General features: G+C 41.4%; 1 protein-coding gene across 5 annotated transcripts in view; it reads right to left on the bottom strand.

Moving 5' to 3' along the window:
* The window catches only part of dock4b (dedicator of cytokinesis 4b), a 92,279-nt gene that overhangs the window by 40,889 nt on the left and 35,296 nt on the right, over nt 1–16,094 (bottom strand). For all 5 annotated transcript variants that reach the window (XM_072377108.1, XM_072377105.1, XM_072377109.1 and 2 more), the window contains exons 8-13: nt 14,162–14,313; nt 9,368–9,449; nt 9,152–9,212; nt 8,905–9,037; nt 8,117–8,205; nt 2,102–2,227 (exon numbers count right to left, since the gene is read on the bottom strand). In XM_072377108.1, coding sequence (XP_072233209.1) covers nt 2,102–2,227; nt 8,117–8,205; nt 8,905–9,037; nt 9,152–9,212; nt 9,368–9,449; nt 14,162–14,313 — 643 coding nt within the window. The remainder of the gene's footprint in view (nt 1–2,101; nt 2,228–8,116; nt 8,206–8,904; nt 9,038–9,151; nt 9,213–9,367; nt 9,450–14,161; nt 14,314–16,094) is intronic.

Below are 16,094 nucleotides of genomic sequence, written 5' to 3'. Positions count from 1 at the left end.
ACCTTTTTTGTTCGTTATCCGCAAAAGAAATGTTTAAAAGACTGAAAGCATACATACTATCACAGATTAAAGCCAAAAAAACAAGAATAAAGCAGAATAGCAGTCAATTTTGTCATTTTTCTGTTCATATCCTGATAACATCATATTTTGATGTAATTTTTAGCTTCTTCATGCTTGCAGCTGAATGTACACATATATATACATATATTTATATATCTGTAGGTGAAGTAAAATCAGTGCAAAGCATGCTTGGTAAAGAACAGGAATAGCTTTTTCTCTCTTTACCACATTCTGAAACTTGGGGCCTATAAAACCTCAAAGTGTGTACACATCATATATCTGTCAGCATCTATTTTCTGCAGCTAACAACAGAAACCGCTACTGTATGCATGTTTTACACACAAACGTATAAAAAGAGGCTGAAACACACAGGAGCAGCTATTTAATGTACAGCACATTTACGAAGCTGGACAGGGAGAAAAACGTGCAACCGTGCACACTCAAATACGAATCTGGAGTCCGTGAGGAAGGAGGAGAGGCAGTTTCCTTTGCCCAAGGGGAGAATTACAAAAGCAGAAAGAGTGAGAGCACTCAGCGTTAAGGGTTTGCAGCCAGACAAAGACAAAGAAAGAGACGGTGAACATAAATCTGTGTTAGTGAGGCGCTGGGGGGAATGGGGGGGGAGGCAGGCTGTGGTTCTTCTTTATCTGTGGCCAGCCAGCATTCCTGTCTCATGTAGAAGACCAGCTCTCTATATGAATGAAAGCACCCATCATGTCCTGATCTCATAAATGAGTGAGAAAGCTTATTAAAACAGTACTTTCCCTCACTGCCTTTTCTCCTGCATATGTAAGTATGAGCATGTACATGTTTAGTCCCCTGCTTCATCTTACATTCAAGCAGTTGTGCATTTGTTTCCTTGACAACAAGGCTCCATCCAGCTGAGCCTGAGGCGCTCCGCAGGGGTTTGCATCATTTAGATAGGCAGCTATCAGAGGGCCGCCTAAATATTACATCTTTCAGAAGGGCTTTAAGGTGGAATTAAAATCCTTCTCAACTTATGCATGAGGCAGATATGAAAGGTGCCAACATGATGACTTTAAAGGGCAGACCAACTTGTACGGCAGAAAATAGAACAGAACAGACATCAGCGACTTTATGGCCTCAAAAGTTGTCATCTGAAATGTCAAACTATAAATACTGACATTGATCGTTTTACTGTGCTTCCCGGCTCATTTTATGATCCCTCCTCTCACACCTGCTGCCTGCCCAATCCTTAAAGAACCCGATGTAATGAATAAAAGTGGTAAGTTCTCATCAGCAGTAGCAGCATTAAAATAAGGTCCTAATTTGTCTTTTTCTTGCGTTTCTATGTCAAGCCTGACTTCCCTGCTGGGAGCTGCCTCTTTGCAGATGGTCTCATTTTCTCTCACATTCCAAAATATGATGATTGTGACTGTTTTTATCTATCTCTCTGTTTTTGCTCCCCGACGGTGTCCTGACCTGGAAAAGGGCGTGCAAGACACCTACCTCCATGTTTGCTGGCCTTTGGAGCCACAACATAACAAGTATGGATGGATACAAGGAAGAAAATTATAAACCAGGCACTCATTTTTGATCCGAAAAAGCAAAACCAGCATGAAAACATGCAAATGTAACAATTCTGCAAGTGATCCCTGGAAGTACAATGTGATCCAAAAAAAAAAAAACCCCTTGTTGAAAAATATGTTGAAAATGCTGAACTGCTTAGAGGATTAATTGAGTGATAAATAAGCCGTGGTGCTACAAGAGTGTCTTGTTAAATGTACTATGTAATGACATCTTCCATAATGTGTAATTTCCTGTTGAACCAGGATCTTGGGGCAGTATATTTCACAGGGAGGGAGCAATTTTAACTGTAAACAAATGGACCATTGGTTAGAGAAGAAAATAAGTAATTTGATAGATAATGGGACCTTGTAATAATTTTTTTAACCTACAAATCAAAGTAGCTCATTATCTGTTTGCTTTTGCGTATAAAACTGCTGGATGATTAAATAAAGACTTGTAGAAGCTAATTTAAGGGCAGAGTGGTGGAAAGAAATCGGATGTGGCGTCCTACCTGGCATGATGACATCGGAGAAGCCCAGTTTCCTGGTGATGGACACGCCCCGGGTGAAGAGGACCATGTACTCCCGCCTTAGCTGCTCTATGTCCCCGTGGAGGAGCTGGAGAGCTACTGCAAGGCCTAGAATATAAGATAACACTAACTTTCACAACCTGAAATGTGATTTTCATACACAGCTACACCATGGCTTTGATTTTTCTTCATTACAGCATACCAACTTGATAAACAAGCACTTTTTGTGCACTCACAAGGGCACATTTCAGGTTTTATTACAGCTGCTCGGGCTGGAAAACCAGACAGTTGTTATATGCCAAAAGGAGCATTTACTGTATGGAAAGGAAGCTGACACATACATGGGAGAAAAAAAAAAGGAATGCAAGCAGGCTGTGAGTCATCACCAGCTCTTTTTATTGGGAGGAAAACCTACATGAAGGCAGCCATCTCGAATCAATATCCTTATGCAATAACTTCAAATGTCAGCGGAGCTAAATTAAAGCACCGGCTCGTGATAAGAGCTCAAAATGTATCTCCTTGATGTCTCTGTGTGTGTGTGAGTGTGTGCCCCATCCGTGTTAAGGGTGAGATGGGGCAGTTATATAAACAGCAAAGCCATGTGTGAGAAATAAGATTATAACTGTCGATAATAATCATTGCTGTGGATCTGTTTTTGGAGAAGTTGAGAGGCAGGAGTGAAATGTTTCATTAGCTGTGAGAGGTTTCAGTCACTGAGAGTCAACACGGAGATGTGACTCGGTTGCAGACCTGCAATCTGCTCAAACAGACTACAGCACGAAGACACAGAGCAGTCCGAAGTAGAGAAGCCGAGGTAAAAAGAGTTCAATTTAACTGATCAGTCTGTTGCATGAAAACCATCTGAGCAGCTTTCATGTCGATAGTGGTAATTAGTAGATACCTCGGAGCAATATGAAGCTAAAAGGCAGTAGCTGCACAACTGACAAGTAGTTACCATGACATAAACAGGCCTCTTGAGGTTGTTTTCACATTGAAATTGGATTATATCAAAATGCTGCACGATCGTGGGAACAGATGCTTTTAATGACAGCTCAGTTTCCTGATAAATGTGCATCTTATCCTGTGGTCTCTAATCGGCTCCGTGCTCACATGCATTTTTGGTTGCAACAACTAAACACTGAATGGGGGAGTTCCATAGTTCCTTTATGTTGAAGTGAGACCCTGAATGTGGACGAAGCCTTTGGCAGTAATTACACAACCAGTTTTGTTACTATTGTGCTTTGTGGACGTAGGTAAAGTTGATAAGAAGAATGTTCTCAGCCCACCCAAACAGCCTCTTCACAAACTTAAAAAAGAATAAACTCAATAACAAAACAGAGTGAGCTGTCGCAGCCTCCTCTGTCGCTGCCTACGCCTGCATCTGGAGGTGGGAGCTGAATTACCTGAGCTGGCTCATACAGAAGCACGATTCTTATGAAATCCCTTACATGTAAACAGAGTTACCATGTCAACTCATCAACACTTTCTTTCGTCAGTTAAATTCAATTAACCCCAAAAAGCAGCAGCTACCCTGACATGAACAGGTGTCAAGACTCTCACTGGGCTACATGGGCATAAAAGAACTCTCTATGCTGTCTCTCTTCTGCTTCATTATAAAACGCAGCCTGTGAGTTGTGTATATTTAGGGCAGAGTAGTCATCTCTCCCCTGCTAATTAGTTCTGCAACTGCTGGCTCACAGTCAAGTCAGTTAGAAGAACCGCACAGTGAGACGGCTTCAGATACTTTAGGCACACGCTAAGTGTAATAAACTGTGGCCCCTAAATGATGCATCGTGCTCCATAACGTGGGCGTTTCACAGGGACAAACTACAAAGTAGACACCGAGCTGTTTGCTAATGAAGAGCTGCAGACCACTTTGTGGTGGGATCATGCAGTCACTGGGGTAACAAGTTCTCCTGCAAACACTCCTTGGGCTTGTTTTCCAGTTGGACTAAAGAAACAATTAAGATGGCAACAAATCAGTAACAATCGGACATCTTTATAGCTCTGTACACTTTACATGGCTTTAGTTCTACTCCGTGTACCAGCCTCTTCTGTTTCTTCTGGGTCAAAGCTTGGTGTGGAGCACGCTCAGAGCATCCAAGCTACTCCGGGACCAATTAAATGTACTCTGTACATGCAGGAGAAGCTTCGTGACCAGTTGCAACATCCGTGTCAGTGTTTGAAACTGGATAAAGTAAAATTTCAGACAAACTAACAAGTTTGCATTTATTTTACAAATCTAATTAATCTTCAAATGTAATCGTACTGATGCCATTTTTTACATAGATTCCATTTTTTTCCTTCTTGAAAAAGATGCATCTACCTATTAAAGAGTTCAAATCACAGCCTTTTACTGTAAGTCGGACACATTTTGATTCACAGCTAGAGTGAAAGCTGAGATAAGTTCAAATAATTCCACAGCTAAACACCAACCCAAGCACTCAGCACCATTGTTGTGGTTGTTCCTGTTACAGGAGGTGTCACACAGAGCCCACTTTGCCATGATGAGACACACACAAACACAAGCTTTGCTATCACAGCTGGTAAACACTTTTGTTGCAGTTTGGCAGGTAACTTAAGTGTTATCTATTCTGTAGAGCTGCTCTCCAGTAGAATAATTGCCTTTTGGGAGGAACTGACTATTTGAGATGAGCACATACGCACTAAAAATACGCCGCCAGTGATGTTGAGTGCAGCTCCTCTAGATGTAAAAATGAGCATGGAACAAATAAAGAATATCTAAGAAGAGATGTGAACTTACACTAACATAGCAAAAATGCTACAGCAGTCTTCATTTATAAGGAATCGATATCAGGCTGTGGTGATAATGTCTCCAGAGCTTTTAGTGTAACAGCAGGGATGTGAGTAAATGAGACACATGTAATTATAAGGAGACAGACATTAAATCCCTGCAAAGTGAAACCGTTGAAGCTAATAAATGCGTAACTGATTAATCTGTGTGATTGAAACTTAATATCCAGAGTGAGAGAAATACCTAAACTTTTGATTTACTTTGACTTTATGAGGTAAATGTCAAATTCAATTAAGTGGCATAAGATGTGAATTTAAACCAAACGCAGTCGAATGATGCGAGCCAGCACATAGTGACCAAAGACCCGTAGCTCCCCTCTAATGGACTTTGAAAGCACCGGCTGGATCAATGTCTTCAGCTGACAGCTACTCAATAGCGAACATCCAAGTGTTTGTGATAAACTGCAAACTGCAGCCAAAGAGGGGAGTAAACCTCTTACAATAATTCACTTATCATGTGTTTATTATGTGAGAGTGCCCACAATGCCATGGAACAAAAAGCCTGCCAGAAGCGCTTACATGACGGATGCATTTTCAGAAAATACTTTGGCGACACGCTGCCTTCTGCCACTAATGCCGTTTTTTTAACAATCAGTGTGGATAATTGCTTTTGACTGCAAAATCTTAAAAGATGAGAACGTCACTGTTAGCCAGCGGGCATCAAACACGGCTAAGAAGCATAGACGGTATCTGTGCTGTCATCTGCCAAACGTTTCGGAAGTTCAACAGCAACAACACGGCGCATTGTCTGTGTGCGTTATCTCTCATAAATCTGATCCCACGAGTCGAGCTGTGTGTTATCTACCATGATATGGACAGTAGCACATAAAGCTGCTTCCCGACCCGATTAAGAGTTAGCTGGAGTTCCACGTGAGATAAGAGAGAAAATGAGAAAGTGGTCGCCTAATAAACCTATTTTTCTTACAATCCTCGGCTTTATCTGAGATTAATTCATGCTTTTGTCGTGCTTATCTGAAAATGCAAAGCTCCTTGCTTCTCCACCCATTATATGGGAATGTTATGAACCGACATGGCGCAGAAGGCGCTGCTCAGATAATGCAGACTGCGTTTCATGGCCTCATGTTGTACAGCTTAATCACAGCATCGCTCCATGCTTGTGCTCGTTCTCGATAATTTAAGATCCCAGACACGCATGACTTCTCCTCAAGTAATTATTGGTCCTCTGAGGCCAGGTGTAAAGAGGAGCTGACTCAGTGGATCATTCTCAGAGATTCTCGACATTCTTGTAATCCCCCCCCCCCCCCCCCAATTCCCCAGCTCGTCCTCCTTTAAAGAGCAAGCTATGCTGCTTTTCCCTGTTTACGCCTGTGTACGTGAACTGGGCTAAAATGCAACATGAGTGTTTCTGCTAAGAAAACAAAGTTTGCGGCTCCATTTCTGCAGAAACATCTATGTAAACAAGCTTTAAGCATTTTACCCCTGATGCACAACAGTCAACACTGATAAATGAATGACCTCTCACTTCACAAAATGTGCCCACTGCCGCATGAGTTCCAAGAAATGGACTCAACTGCATCTAAATCATACAACAGGAGAGAGGCCAATGCATTTTAAATGTAAAGCGAGTAAAAACTGCATCACTTCTCGACTGCAGTGCTTCCAACTTGCTAAGTATTTAGAAAGGCTTCATTGCGTTACTTTTGATGTAGAACTAATAAATAACACTATGTATTTAATATATTAGAATAAAAGCCCCACAGGGGCAACTTTTAGACAGCTGTGACATCAAAATGACACCCTGATTCATTTCTTTTTAATGTATCAGAACATCTGAGCTTTTCTTCTCTTCTTTTCGTTTGTCCTCATAAGTAAAACCTTGTAAAGTAAAGAGGATGTGCTTTTCTTTGCAGGAGGGGTTGTGTTGCACCGCTCTTCTCATTAAATCAGACTCAACGTTGAGGCAGGTTATAGGTTTTACTTTTGCATGATTTTGGCTGTGGGCTTCAGTAGAGTGGCAGTCATCTGGGAGACAGTATTTTCATATATTAATAGGCATTCGCGGTGCCATCTGTAAATGTCACGTCCTCAACACAGCAGCTTTCACACTCAATCACACTCCTACTGAAGTGCGTCACGATAGAAGCTGCATTAATTGTCGCTGTCCTGGTCAGTTTAAAACACACTGGACCTCATCTGGGTCTTTTCTTTTTCACATTCTCTGATGGGCAAGCTATTTTTCCCCCTCCTTGGATTATGTTCTTAGAATCTGCTCTAATGCACTGTGCTTCTAGCTGCCGTTGTATCAGAAAGTCACATTTCTAATTAAAATCTTTCTGCTTCGTGTGAAGCACTGGTTTGTCTGTTTTCTTGGGAACAATTGCACAAGAGGCACACTGTCCACTCTGTGACTTCTGCTTACTTCTCTAACTGTGTTTCCACTGTTTAAGTGACCTCCTATCCCACTGTTTCATGTTCACAATCTAATTTTTAAATCCCACAAGCTCTTCTTTTTCACATGGATGATGAATCATACAGAAATATTATTCTAAAATGACTTGGATGACTTCTGCCGCTCAAACTTTCTGCTTACAAGTCTCTATTTTCTATATGTTCTTTCTAAATTCAGTACTGAGAGCTGAACCACATTGAATCAATCATATATATCATTCTTTAGTGCAGAGAAACATGGATCTGAGTGCAGAGTGAACCTCTTCATACAACATTGGATTTTTCTTTGACATCTGAGGAACTGAATGTTCTGATCTACCACCAACCTGTTGCCAGGGGAAACTGCTGATGCTGTTGTTCAGAATGATGTGGATGCAGCTATTTATACAAGCCCTGTGAATACATATGCAATAGCACATTTCCTGCAGACATAAACATGAGAAAACCGACCACTTCCCCATAAGAGGAATGCTGCAGAAACGGTACTGACCGGAAACTGACCGTCACATGGCAAGACGTTGATGATGGAACTGAGCTGCTGAGTTTGTCAGCGGCGCATATGAGTTGTGAAATGTACCCAAGATTTCTTCAGACTACACTTTATGACCGCTTTGAAAGTTTTTTTCTAATATCAACTGTGTAAAACAAAGCAAAAAAGGAGAACCAACGATCCAATTAAAATGAATGAGACCAAATGCACGACGGCATCATGTTCAGTGTCTAAAACAAGCATGAGGAAACAGGACAGTTAAAATAAGAAGAAGTCGTTCTTACCAGTGTTGGATCCAGACAAGTTGTACCTGGAATTGGCCTTTTTGATGATGTTCTCATGGATTTGGTACCATTCGCTCTCTGTGTTACACCTTAGGCAGAAAGAAAGAGATTGCAGCTATACAGATATAGAATTATGGATGAGAGGACAGTCAAGGTTAATGCTGCCTCTGCAAACATTTAAACCAAAACTGCTGAACCCTCCATCTCCCAGAGTGGCTTTATTGTTCAAATCTAATGCACATGATGGACTGAACCTCATTAAAAACAAGAATTAGCATTTATTGACAGCTGAAGCATATTCAGGATTTGCTAGATTAAATCTAAGCTTAAAATTTGGAAAACACTCAGCACTAATCCAATCCAAACCTTTTTTTTTTACCTTTATGTGTATAAAAAAATAATGTGGCTACCTTTATTTGTGAGTTCCATTTGTCCAGAAGATCTGATCTAGCAATAATTTTGGACAAAGTACCACTACTACTCAACAAAAGCCTTTTCTAACCTTCAGGGGATCATAAGAAAATGTCACTGCATTTGCTGCAGTCAATAAGGCACCAAGCCTCTGAAGCACAGCAGGAAAGGTGCAACTTTGCTGAGAAATTCTGGCATGAATATATTAAAATTGAGCTCGCTGCTTATTTCACGAAACACTTAGCACTGGCTTATCTTAATGTAAGTTTAGATGTGATGGTATTGTTTTAACTTAACATTTGAGAGCAGGATAGCATTGGTTTGGTATTTTAAAGAAGGATTCAGCTATGAAATAATGATTCTTTGCAGGGACTTACGCATAAACCTTGAGCAGGTGGTCATCCTTGGAGTCAGCAGTGAGGAGATCAGCAATGCTGACAACAGCACAGCCAAACGGCCGCCTGTACTGCACGCTGCACAGATTCTTCTTCTCTCCTGCTCCCATCCTCCCTGCACACACACAAAACGTACTCCCAGTAAGAACAGTGCTATCATTAAAGCCCAGAAGATTAAAAAAAACATGTGATGCTTGAGAGAATCAGCAAGAATAATCTTAACCCCCACCTATTCTTATGATGTGCACAACAATGTAGACGTCTTTCCGTAGATCACTGCTTCCCAAATCCTGGCGCACAATACAGGAGAAATTACTTCAGCATCAGCTCTAATTATTACTGATGCAGCTTTTAGTTTACAGCATGATGGTTTAGGCAGCTTTTAAAAAGCTTTAAGTTGTTCCTTGTCAGTCTATTTAAATGCAAAGTCATGTTCACTACTCACAACAAAGAGCGTGCATTGTCTTTCTGTCTTCTCCGGCGACTTGGGCAATCCGCTCTTATTCAGCCTGACAAAGAACCTTTCACTGTACAAGAGAGACACAGGGAGAGGGAGCACATACAGAGATGAATGAGGTCGGGAGTGATGGCTCGGTGTCAGACAAAAGTAAACAACTGTGTCCAAGTCACTGCTAACAGGACAGAAGAGTCCGAGATTAGAAGCAATGTCAGAGATGTCAAGTGCTGTCAGTGGGCGTTGGTGGAATCACTTCAAAGTTCAAACTGCACACTTAAGCAGTCTGAAAGCTTGAAACAGAATATAAGGCAGGCAGAGAGGGAGCAGCGACGAATCGAGGGAAAGAAGATGTGCAAAGCTTGAACCAAATCCCCACATCTGAAAACAGCTGCGTTCGGGGGACTTCTGCCGACTAAAAGTGTTTGATTGAAGATACTGAGCTGGATTGAGAAGAAAAATCACAAAGTGTTGGCAAATACTGTGCTAGGTTTGTGATAAATAAAATAAAATGCAAGGAAAGAGCAACTGTGTGTGAACTGCTTTGTTGGTGAACATGAAAAAGAGCAATTCAGTCACTAATGAGCTGTTCTGTCTTGGCAAACGTTTGGGAATGATCCTAGAGGCTTGCCATACCTTTTAATTTGGAAGCAACTCTCCTTTTTCTAGGTAGAAATGTTAAAGCCCAGATAAGCTGGATATCTAAAGCAAAGAAAATCCCCACAGCATGATGCTGCCATCACCATGTTTGGCTGCAGGAAGGGAAATATCGAGGTGATTTTTCACTTTCTCATGGTGTGAGAGTCATTCAGGCGTTTGGTAGATGTGCTTTTGACACTTTCAATGTTTTTCTGTGTCTTTCTCCAGATCCACGCCTCTCTGCCAACGGCTCAGCTTTCACCCCGACAGGTGCTTACCTTTCCTAATTACATCTGATAAATTTCATTTCAATGGCAGAGGCATCTCATGGACAGCTAACAGAAGCAGGATGAACCGAAGCGAAACTGTGAGAGTCATAAAATGTGGTTGGAATACTTTGAATTTAAATCCAGGACTGACGTCTCGTCTTTCTTGTATTGGCCTGAATTCTGTACATGGTGGACATACTGATACATAGTGGCTAAATAAAGTAAAATCAATGGTTTGCCTTCCACTCCCTTTCGCAGAAAGTCAAATTAGCAGAAAAACAGAATTCCATTCTCTTTGTACTTCGTCCTCTCTCTGTCTATCGCATGTCCTAAGCGAGGCAGCAGAGGCGTCCTGCTGGGCCCTTCTCGTCCTGGCTGGCGAGCTGAGGGCTAATCCAGTTAGGTGACTTTCACAGTCGACAGATAGGCAGAGAGAAAACCTTGTAATGCGGCAGCGCCTAACAATGAGCCAAGTTCCAAGCGCTAGTAGCTGTGTGAGCTACATTCGGCCCACTTTACAGGAGCAGAATGAACTCTAACAGATCTGGTATAACACTGTTGAACGCTGCACGCATCCACAAAAAATAGGATGTTTTATAATGGTCTGAGCTATTAAAAACTCCAAATACAAACTCAAAAGCTTTTAGTTGATGTAAATAAGAGGAGGCTAAGTGCACCGTAATCTAGTGTTTTGTATATGTAGGGCAGTGGGTGCCCATGTCTGAATTAATTAGGTTCTTAATTATTAATTAAACAAATGCTTATGATTTTTCATCCATGTATTCCTCCAGTGGAGGTTTCCTTTTATAAACTGTAGAGGAACGAACCAGCTTGATTTAAAGGCTGCTGTTCCTCATTAGCGGCTCCCTCTAACTTTCCCCACCATTTATCCAACCATATTTAGACAGATTCCTCTGCATCAGACATGAGACTTTGCACATGCCTTTCTCGAACCCTAATTAGCGCTCTATTGTTGAAACCCCAACTGCTAATTAACAGCCACTCCTGCATGCCCAGGCACACTAGTCTCTCCTGCTTTAACGCGCCCTCCCCTGCCGCCGACTCCTCCGCCGCACAGCTGCAGCGTGTTGATCACCACAGCGAAGGAGACCAATGTCCCCAAGCGGGACCTTATCAGCTTCTATCACTGCTCGTATTAACATAACATGAATGGCCGAATTTCCCTCCCCTCTGGGCCCCCACGGTGCTTGCTATTCCCACTCCTGATATCGATGATTGCATTAGGAACCATAAGCTCCCTGATGAGCGGCAGTGGGATGGCGAGCGAGTGACATGTTAAATGTTGGATAAATTAACTACCACTGATGCTTCCTGCCACCCTAACCAACACTTAATGCTACCTAAAGCCCACACGGAATGATAACAAATAAACAGAAGCACAATCAGAAGACATGCATGCTGTTAGCCATGGTGTCCTTTTCGGAGGGCAATGTAAGCGTGTCAATGGTTGTGTCGATGTAAGCGTTGTACAGTAAGACACTGTGTGTGTGGCTGTGGCTCCTGCTGAAGAGCTTGACAAGGACTCTGTATTGAACACAAAGAAGCTGCCATGGTGCACAGAGGCTGCTCGTGTTGGCATGGTACTGAGACAACGGGTCAGACCCCCATCTGGTCTCACACACACACACACACATCCACCAAAACTAGCAGCACAGAGTGAAGCAGCGACATGGCTTTCTGCCAGGCAGATCGTGTAAATGTGTGTGTCCCTGTGTTTATGTATGTGACCAGACAGTGAGAGACAACATTGGCGAGCTGCCATTGTGAGATTTTCCACAAAGACAACTGATGCAAACACACACACACACAGAAAACCGAATCATTAAAGCACAGTTCTTAGAGCCTTTTGACTGCCTTTCCTCCAAAAATTGACAGAAAAACAGCTATATCTGTTTTAGTTTTACGCTGAATTTCTCAATTTTCTGCTGTTCAGTGTCACGTATTTTAGCAGAACCAGAGTGGACTTCATTCTGTGGCAGCAAGCATGTCGTTCCACTGCAATTGCATAACAGAGCTCAAGAAAGCGCTATTACCCATTCCTGGCTAAGATACTCAATTTTTCAAAGTAGCGAGGAGATGGAAAGAGAACTAAAGAAACTGGCAGATTAAGAGAAAAAAGGATAATGACATAATGACAAGGTGGAGAAAGACAAAGATAAATTACTTATTTAAATACTGCAGCTTTATATAACACAATGACAAATTAGTTTCTTGAGAGCTGAGTACTGTGCAAGAGTCTTGAGCCTTCCCTCATTTCATCCCATTTTGCTTCCAAGAGCCTTATAATCTTTTAAAGTTGTCTTGAGCAATAGTTCTCCAGGCTTTCAGATGGTCTTTCAAAGATTTTCTTTGGACACTGGCTGCTTTTTAATTTACTTTTAGTCCAGCCCTTGTACCTGAACATTTTCAAAAAATGTGTGAAATATAAGCTGCTTAACACCGACCAAGGAGTTATTTAAGCATGAAAAGGCACAAAGTCAAGAGTTGAGCTAGTGTTGTAACTAGAACCAATTTTAAATGGGATCTTTCAGCACTTTGTCAGCAGCATGTCACAATTACACATCCACTACCGATGAAAAATACCAAATTTAACGCGTCTGACAGACAGAAAAAAAAGTCATTTTTCACCCAAAAAACTATCTACAGCAGATGAAAAGCATCTGAAAGTGAAAATAGGGAAAATAAATCCAGCAAAGACCTGACACAGGAACTAAAAGATGCATCTGGACCTTCAGTTGATCCATCTACTGTTGGCCCAAGCCTCATCAGAAGTGGTCTCCATGGAAGGGTGGCTGTCAAGAAGCCATTCTTAAGGAAGGGAAACAGGAAGAAAAGGCTGAGCTATGCCAAATGACACAAGAAGTGGACTGAAAATCAGTGGCAACAGGTCTTATGGAGGGATGAATCCTCCCCAGAGCCTGGACCTCAACATTATTGAAGCAGTGTGGGATCATCTGACAGAGAACGGAACAAAAGGCAGCCAACATCCAAAGAAGAGCTTTGGGATGTCCTTCAAGAAGCCTGGAGAACTATTCCTGAAGACTACTAAAATAAGGTGATCATTCCCATTTTCCTGGCAATGCAAAAAGAAATTAAGGGTGGCCCAAGACTTTTGTACAGCACAGAACTTTAAACAATAGTCATGAGAATCATATCCACTTCCCAGCCGATTTGATTACAATTTAAACAGAATTGGAGTTACAGTAAGCTCCATAAATTAATAAAACACCAGGTTCCATCAATGACACATACATTATTCTGCTGAGATACTGCACAGCGGAAGAGAATTGTCACTACAACATGACTTATTAAAAGAAGTTTCAACCCACTCGTTTTCCTTTTCATGACAAAGGCTCTTGTTTGTGACATGAAAAGGAATTTATTTCCTTTGAACTATGAAGCCAGAGAGCTTAAACACAGTCTCCTATTTGGGTGTCAGGAGGATGTGGTGTTTGGTGTGTGAGTGGACGTTCAAGATGCATGTGCAGACCCAGTGGGTGCGACACTCTTGCATGTGGACAGTTTTTATGAGGAAATAACATGGCATTGCCCTCTTTTTTATAAATACACTTTACCATCATGCTTTATCTAATGCATCGTCAGTGGAGCAGTCTTTTTGACATCAGAAGGGAAGTGATTACAGCAGTCTGTGAATTACACTCAAAGGATATGGCATGCAAATATAAACGCATTTTACTAAATAATAGTAAACAGGATACACTCGTAATCTTTAAATACTGTTGTGTGGTTTAAAAACTTGCCCACAGTCATGAAAACATGCCCAATAATAAAAAAAATGCAGATTTCATTATAACCTGTTAAATCAGGAGGAGGTTATTTCCTCTGAGATTTCTACCTGAGTGGCCGGTTCTCCCGTCCATCATAAATGTGAAAGAAGACTTCCAGCTCCTCCCCCAGGTTGGCACTCATCAGACTTTTCACATGCACAAACAAGTGATGGGTGCTAGCAGGTGCATTAGTCTCCTTCTTACGATGCCGATGCTCCATCTGCAGCACAGAGGGGGATATCAGCAATAACAGATTTATGTGACTTTAAATGATCAAACAAATACAGCTGTGTTTGAAGTATGAAGAAGTGGGTATTATTGTCTCTTTACTCACAGAAACACATTTAACATATTATCTCAATTCTGATAGAAGCAACAAGCTTGTTAACCACTTTGCTTCAATAAAGCCTTTTTTGGCTGCATAAGCTTTGAAACAGGAACACAAGCAGATTCACACCAAATACAACTGTCACATATCAGGGTGGTCGTCCACTGGCGAAGCTATATTAGGTCAGCGTAAATGAAAAAGGTCATTGAGGCCTCACAGAGCATTGCACAGCATTGTAAATACCAACCAGATCAACATGTACGTTACAGCTCTGTTTACAGCGTGAGAGGTCATTCTACTCGGCTGTGAACATCCAAAAATACAAAACACACAGAAATAGCGACAGATGGTCGGGAAACCCATTGCCAAATTTTGCCTTGTATTAGCAGCCATGGTAAAACCCATTACCAGGGGGTGGGGGCAAGAGATGGGGGATGAAGGTGAAAGTTGAATGAGAGGATGAATTCTGCATTGAAACGTGAATATAATTCAGCAGCCGGTTAGCTTAGCTTAGCTTAGCATAGCATAATGACAAGGACTCACCCAACATCTCTAAAGCAAAAATAATGAACATGCCACACCTTGTGTTGTTTTTGTCATTTAAAATGACAATTTAACCATAACAGCAATATATCACAGACTCTATATTTAGCTGCTCAAAAGCCATTTTCTAGCCTTCACTTTATGCTAAGCTAAGCTAAGTAGCATGTTGCTACCAAATGGTCTAAGCTAATAAATGTCCCTTGCCTTTGATTCTGAGTGTGATTCAGTTGCTTTTGATATTGCATTAATATTGTTATCGTAAAGCGCTGTTGTCTTATGGCGAGAAGGTTCTTGGTTCGAATCTCAGCCCGTGGCAGTAGGGATAGGCCACAGATAGGGACCCTGAATTTCAAAAAGTGGGTATAGATGATTTATGGATGGACAGATGCTTTTGGCAACAATAAACAAGTAGTGAAAATCAACATTCCTTGTTTTTAAACTCCAATTCTTGGTAATTTCAAAGAGGAAATCTAACCCAACTGCGCCTTTCTAAAATATTGAACTCGGATTTTCCACTTTTTGTGGCTAAAACATTTAGATTCAAACTAGCAGTTAAATAATTAATTTTAAATTGAACTAAAAATTATCTGGAAAAGTCTAGAAGCAGGCAATAAAGGCACTGATGTTGTGCTTGAACCCACTTTAGAATGCTCTGTTAAACAATAGGCAATTTTGCTTTAATGAAAAATCAAAGGCAACATAGTTCATTGGTCAGAAATCAACAAAGCAGAAATTACATGCTTTAGAAAATCGATTGATGTGCTATAAATATAAAGCGAAAGAACCACTGACATGCACATTAGCATGCCCAAAAATGCCAGTCATTTTACAGTGACAATAAGCTGTCTTTGTTTTTGTTTTGTCGTGATTTCTCTGTCTGACTCAGAACCCAGAAATAAACGAGCATTGTTGGGATGATCCAACAACAAGGCACAGCGTCTTTAACAGATCAGTGACTCGACTGAAAACAGGGCTGAGCTCCTGGTTTTGACGTAAAATGACTAGGTCTGGGGAAGGCCTAATTTATGCTGTGGGATTTTATGATGAGGTTATTTTCAGCGTATCAGTTAAGCTGCCCGCCGGGAACAGTGTGTGGTTATATGGCAGCTTCAGCATGACTCGACACAAAG

This window comes from Leuresthes tenuis, unplaced genomic scaffold (assembly GCF_036924035.1).
Source record: "Leuresthes tenuis unplaced genomic scaffold, fLeuTen1.0.hap1 SCAF_23, whole genome shotgun sequence".
NCBI classification, from domain to species: domain Eukaryota; kingdom Metazoa; phylum Chordata; class Actinopteri; order Atheriniformes; family Atherinopsidae; genus Leuresthes; species Leuresthes tenuis.
Note: the sequence above shows the minus strand (reverse complement) of the source record. Positions and strands in the feature narration are given on the sequence as shown.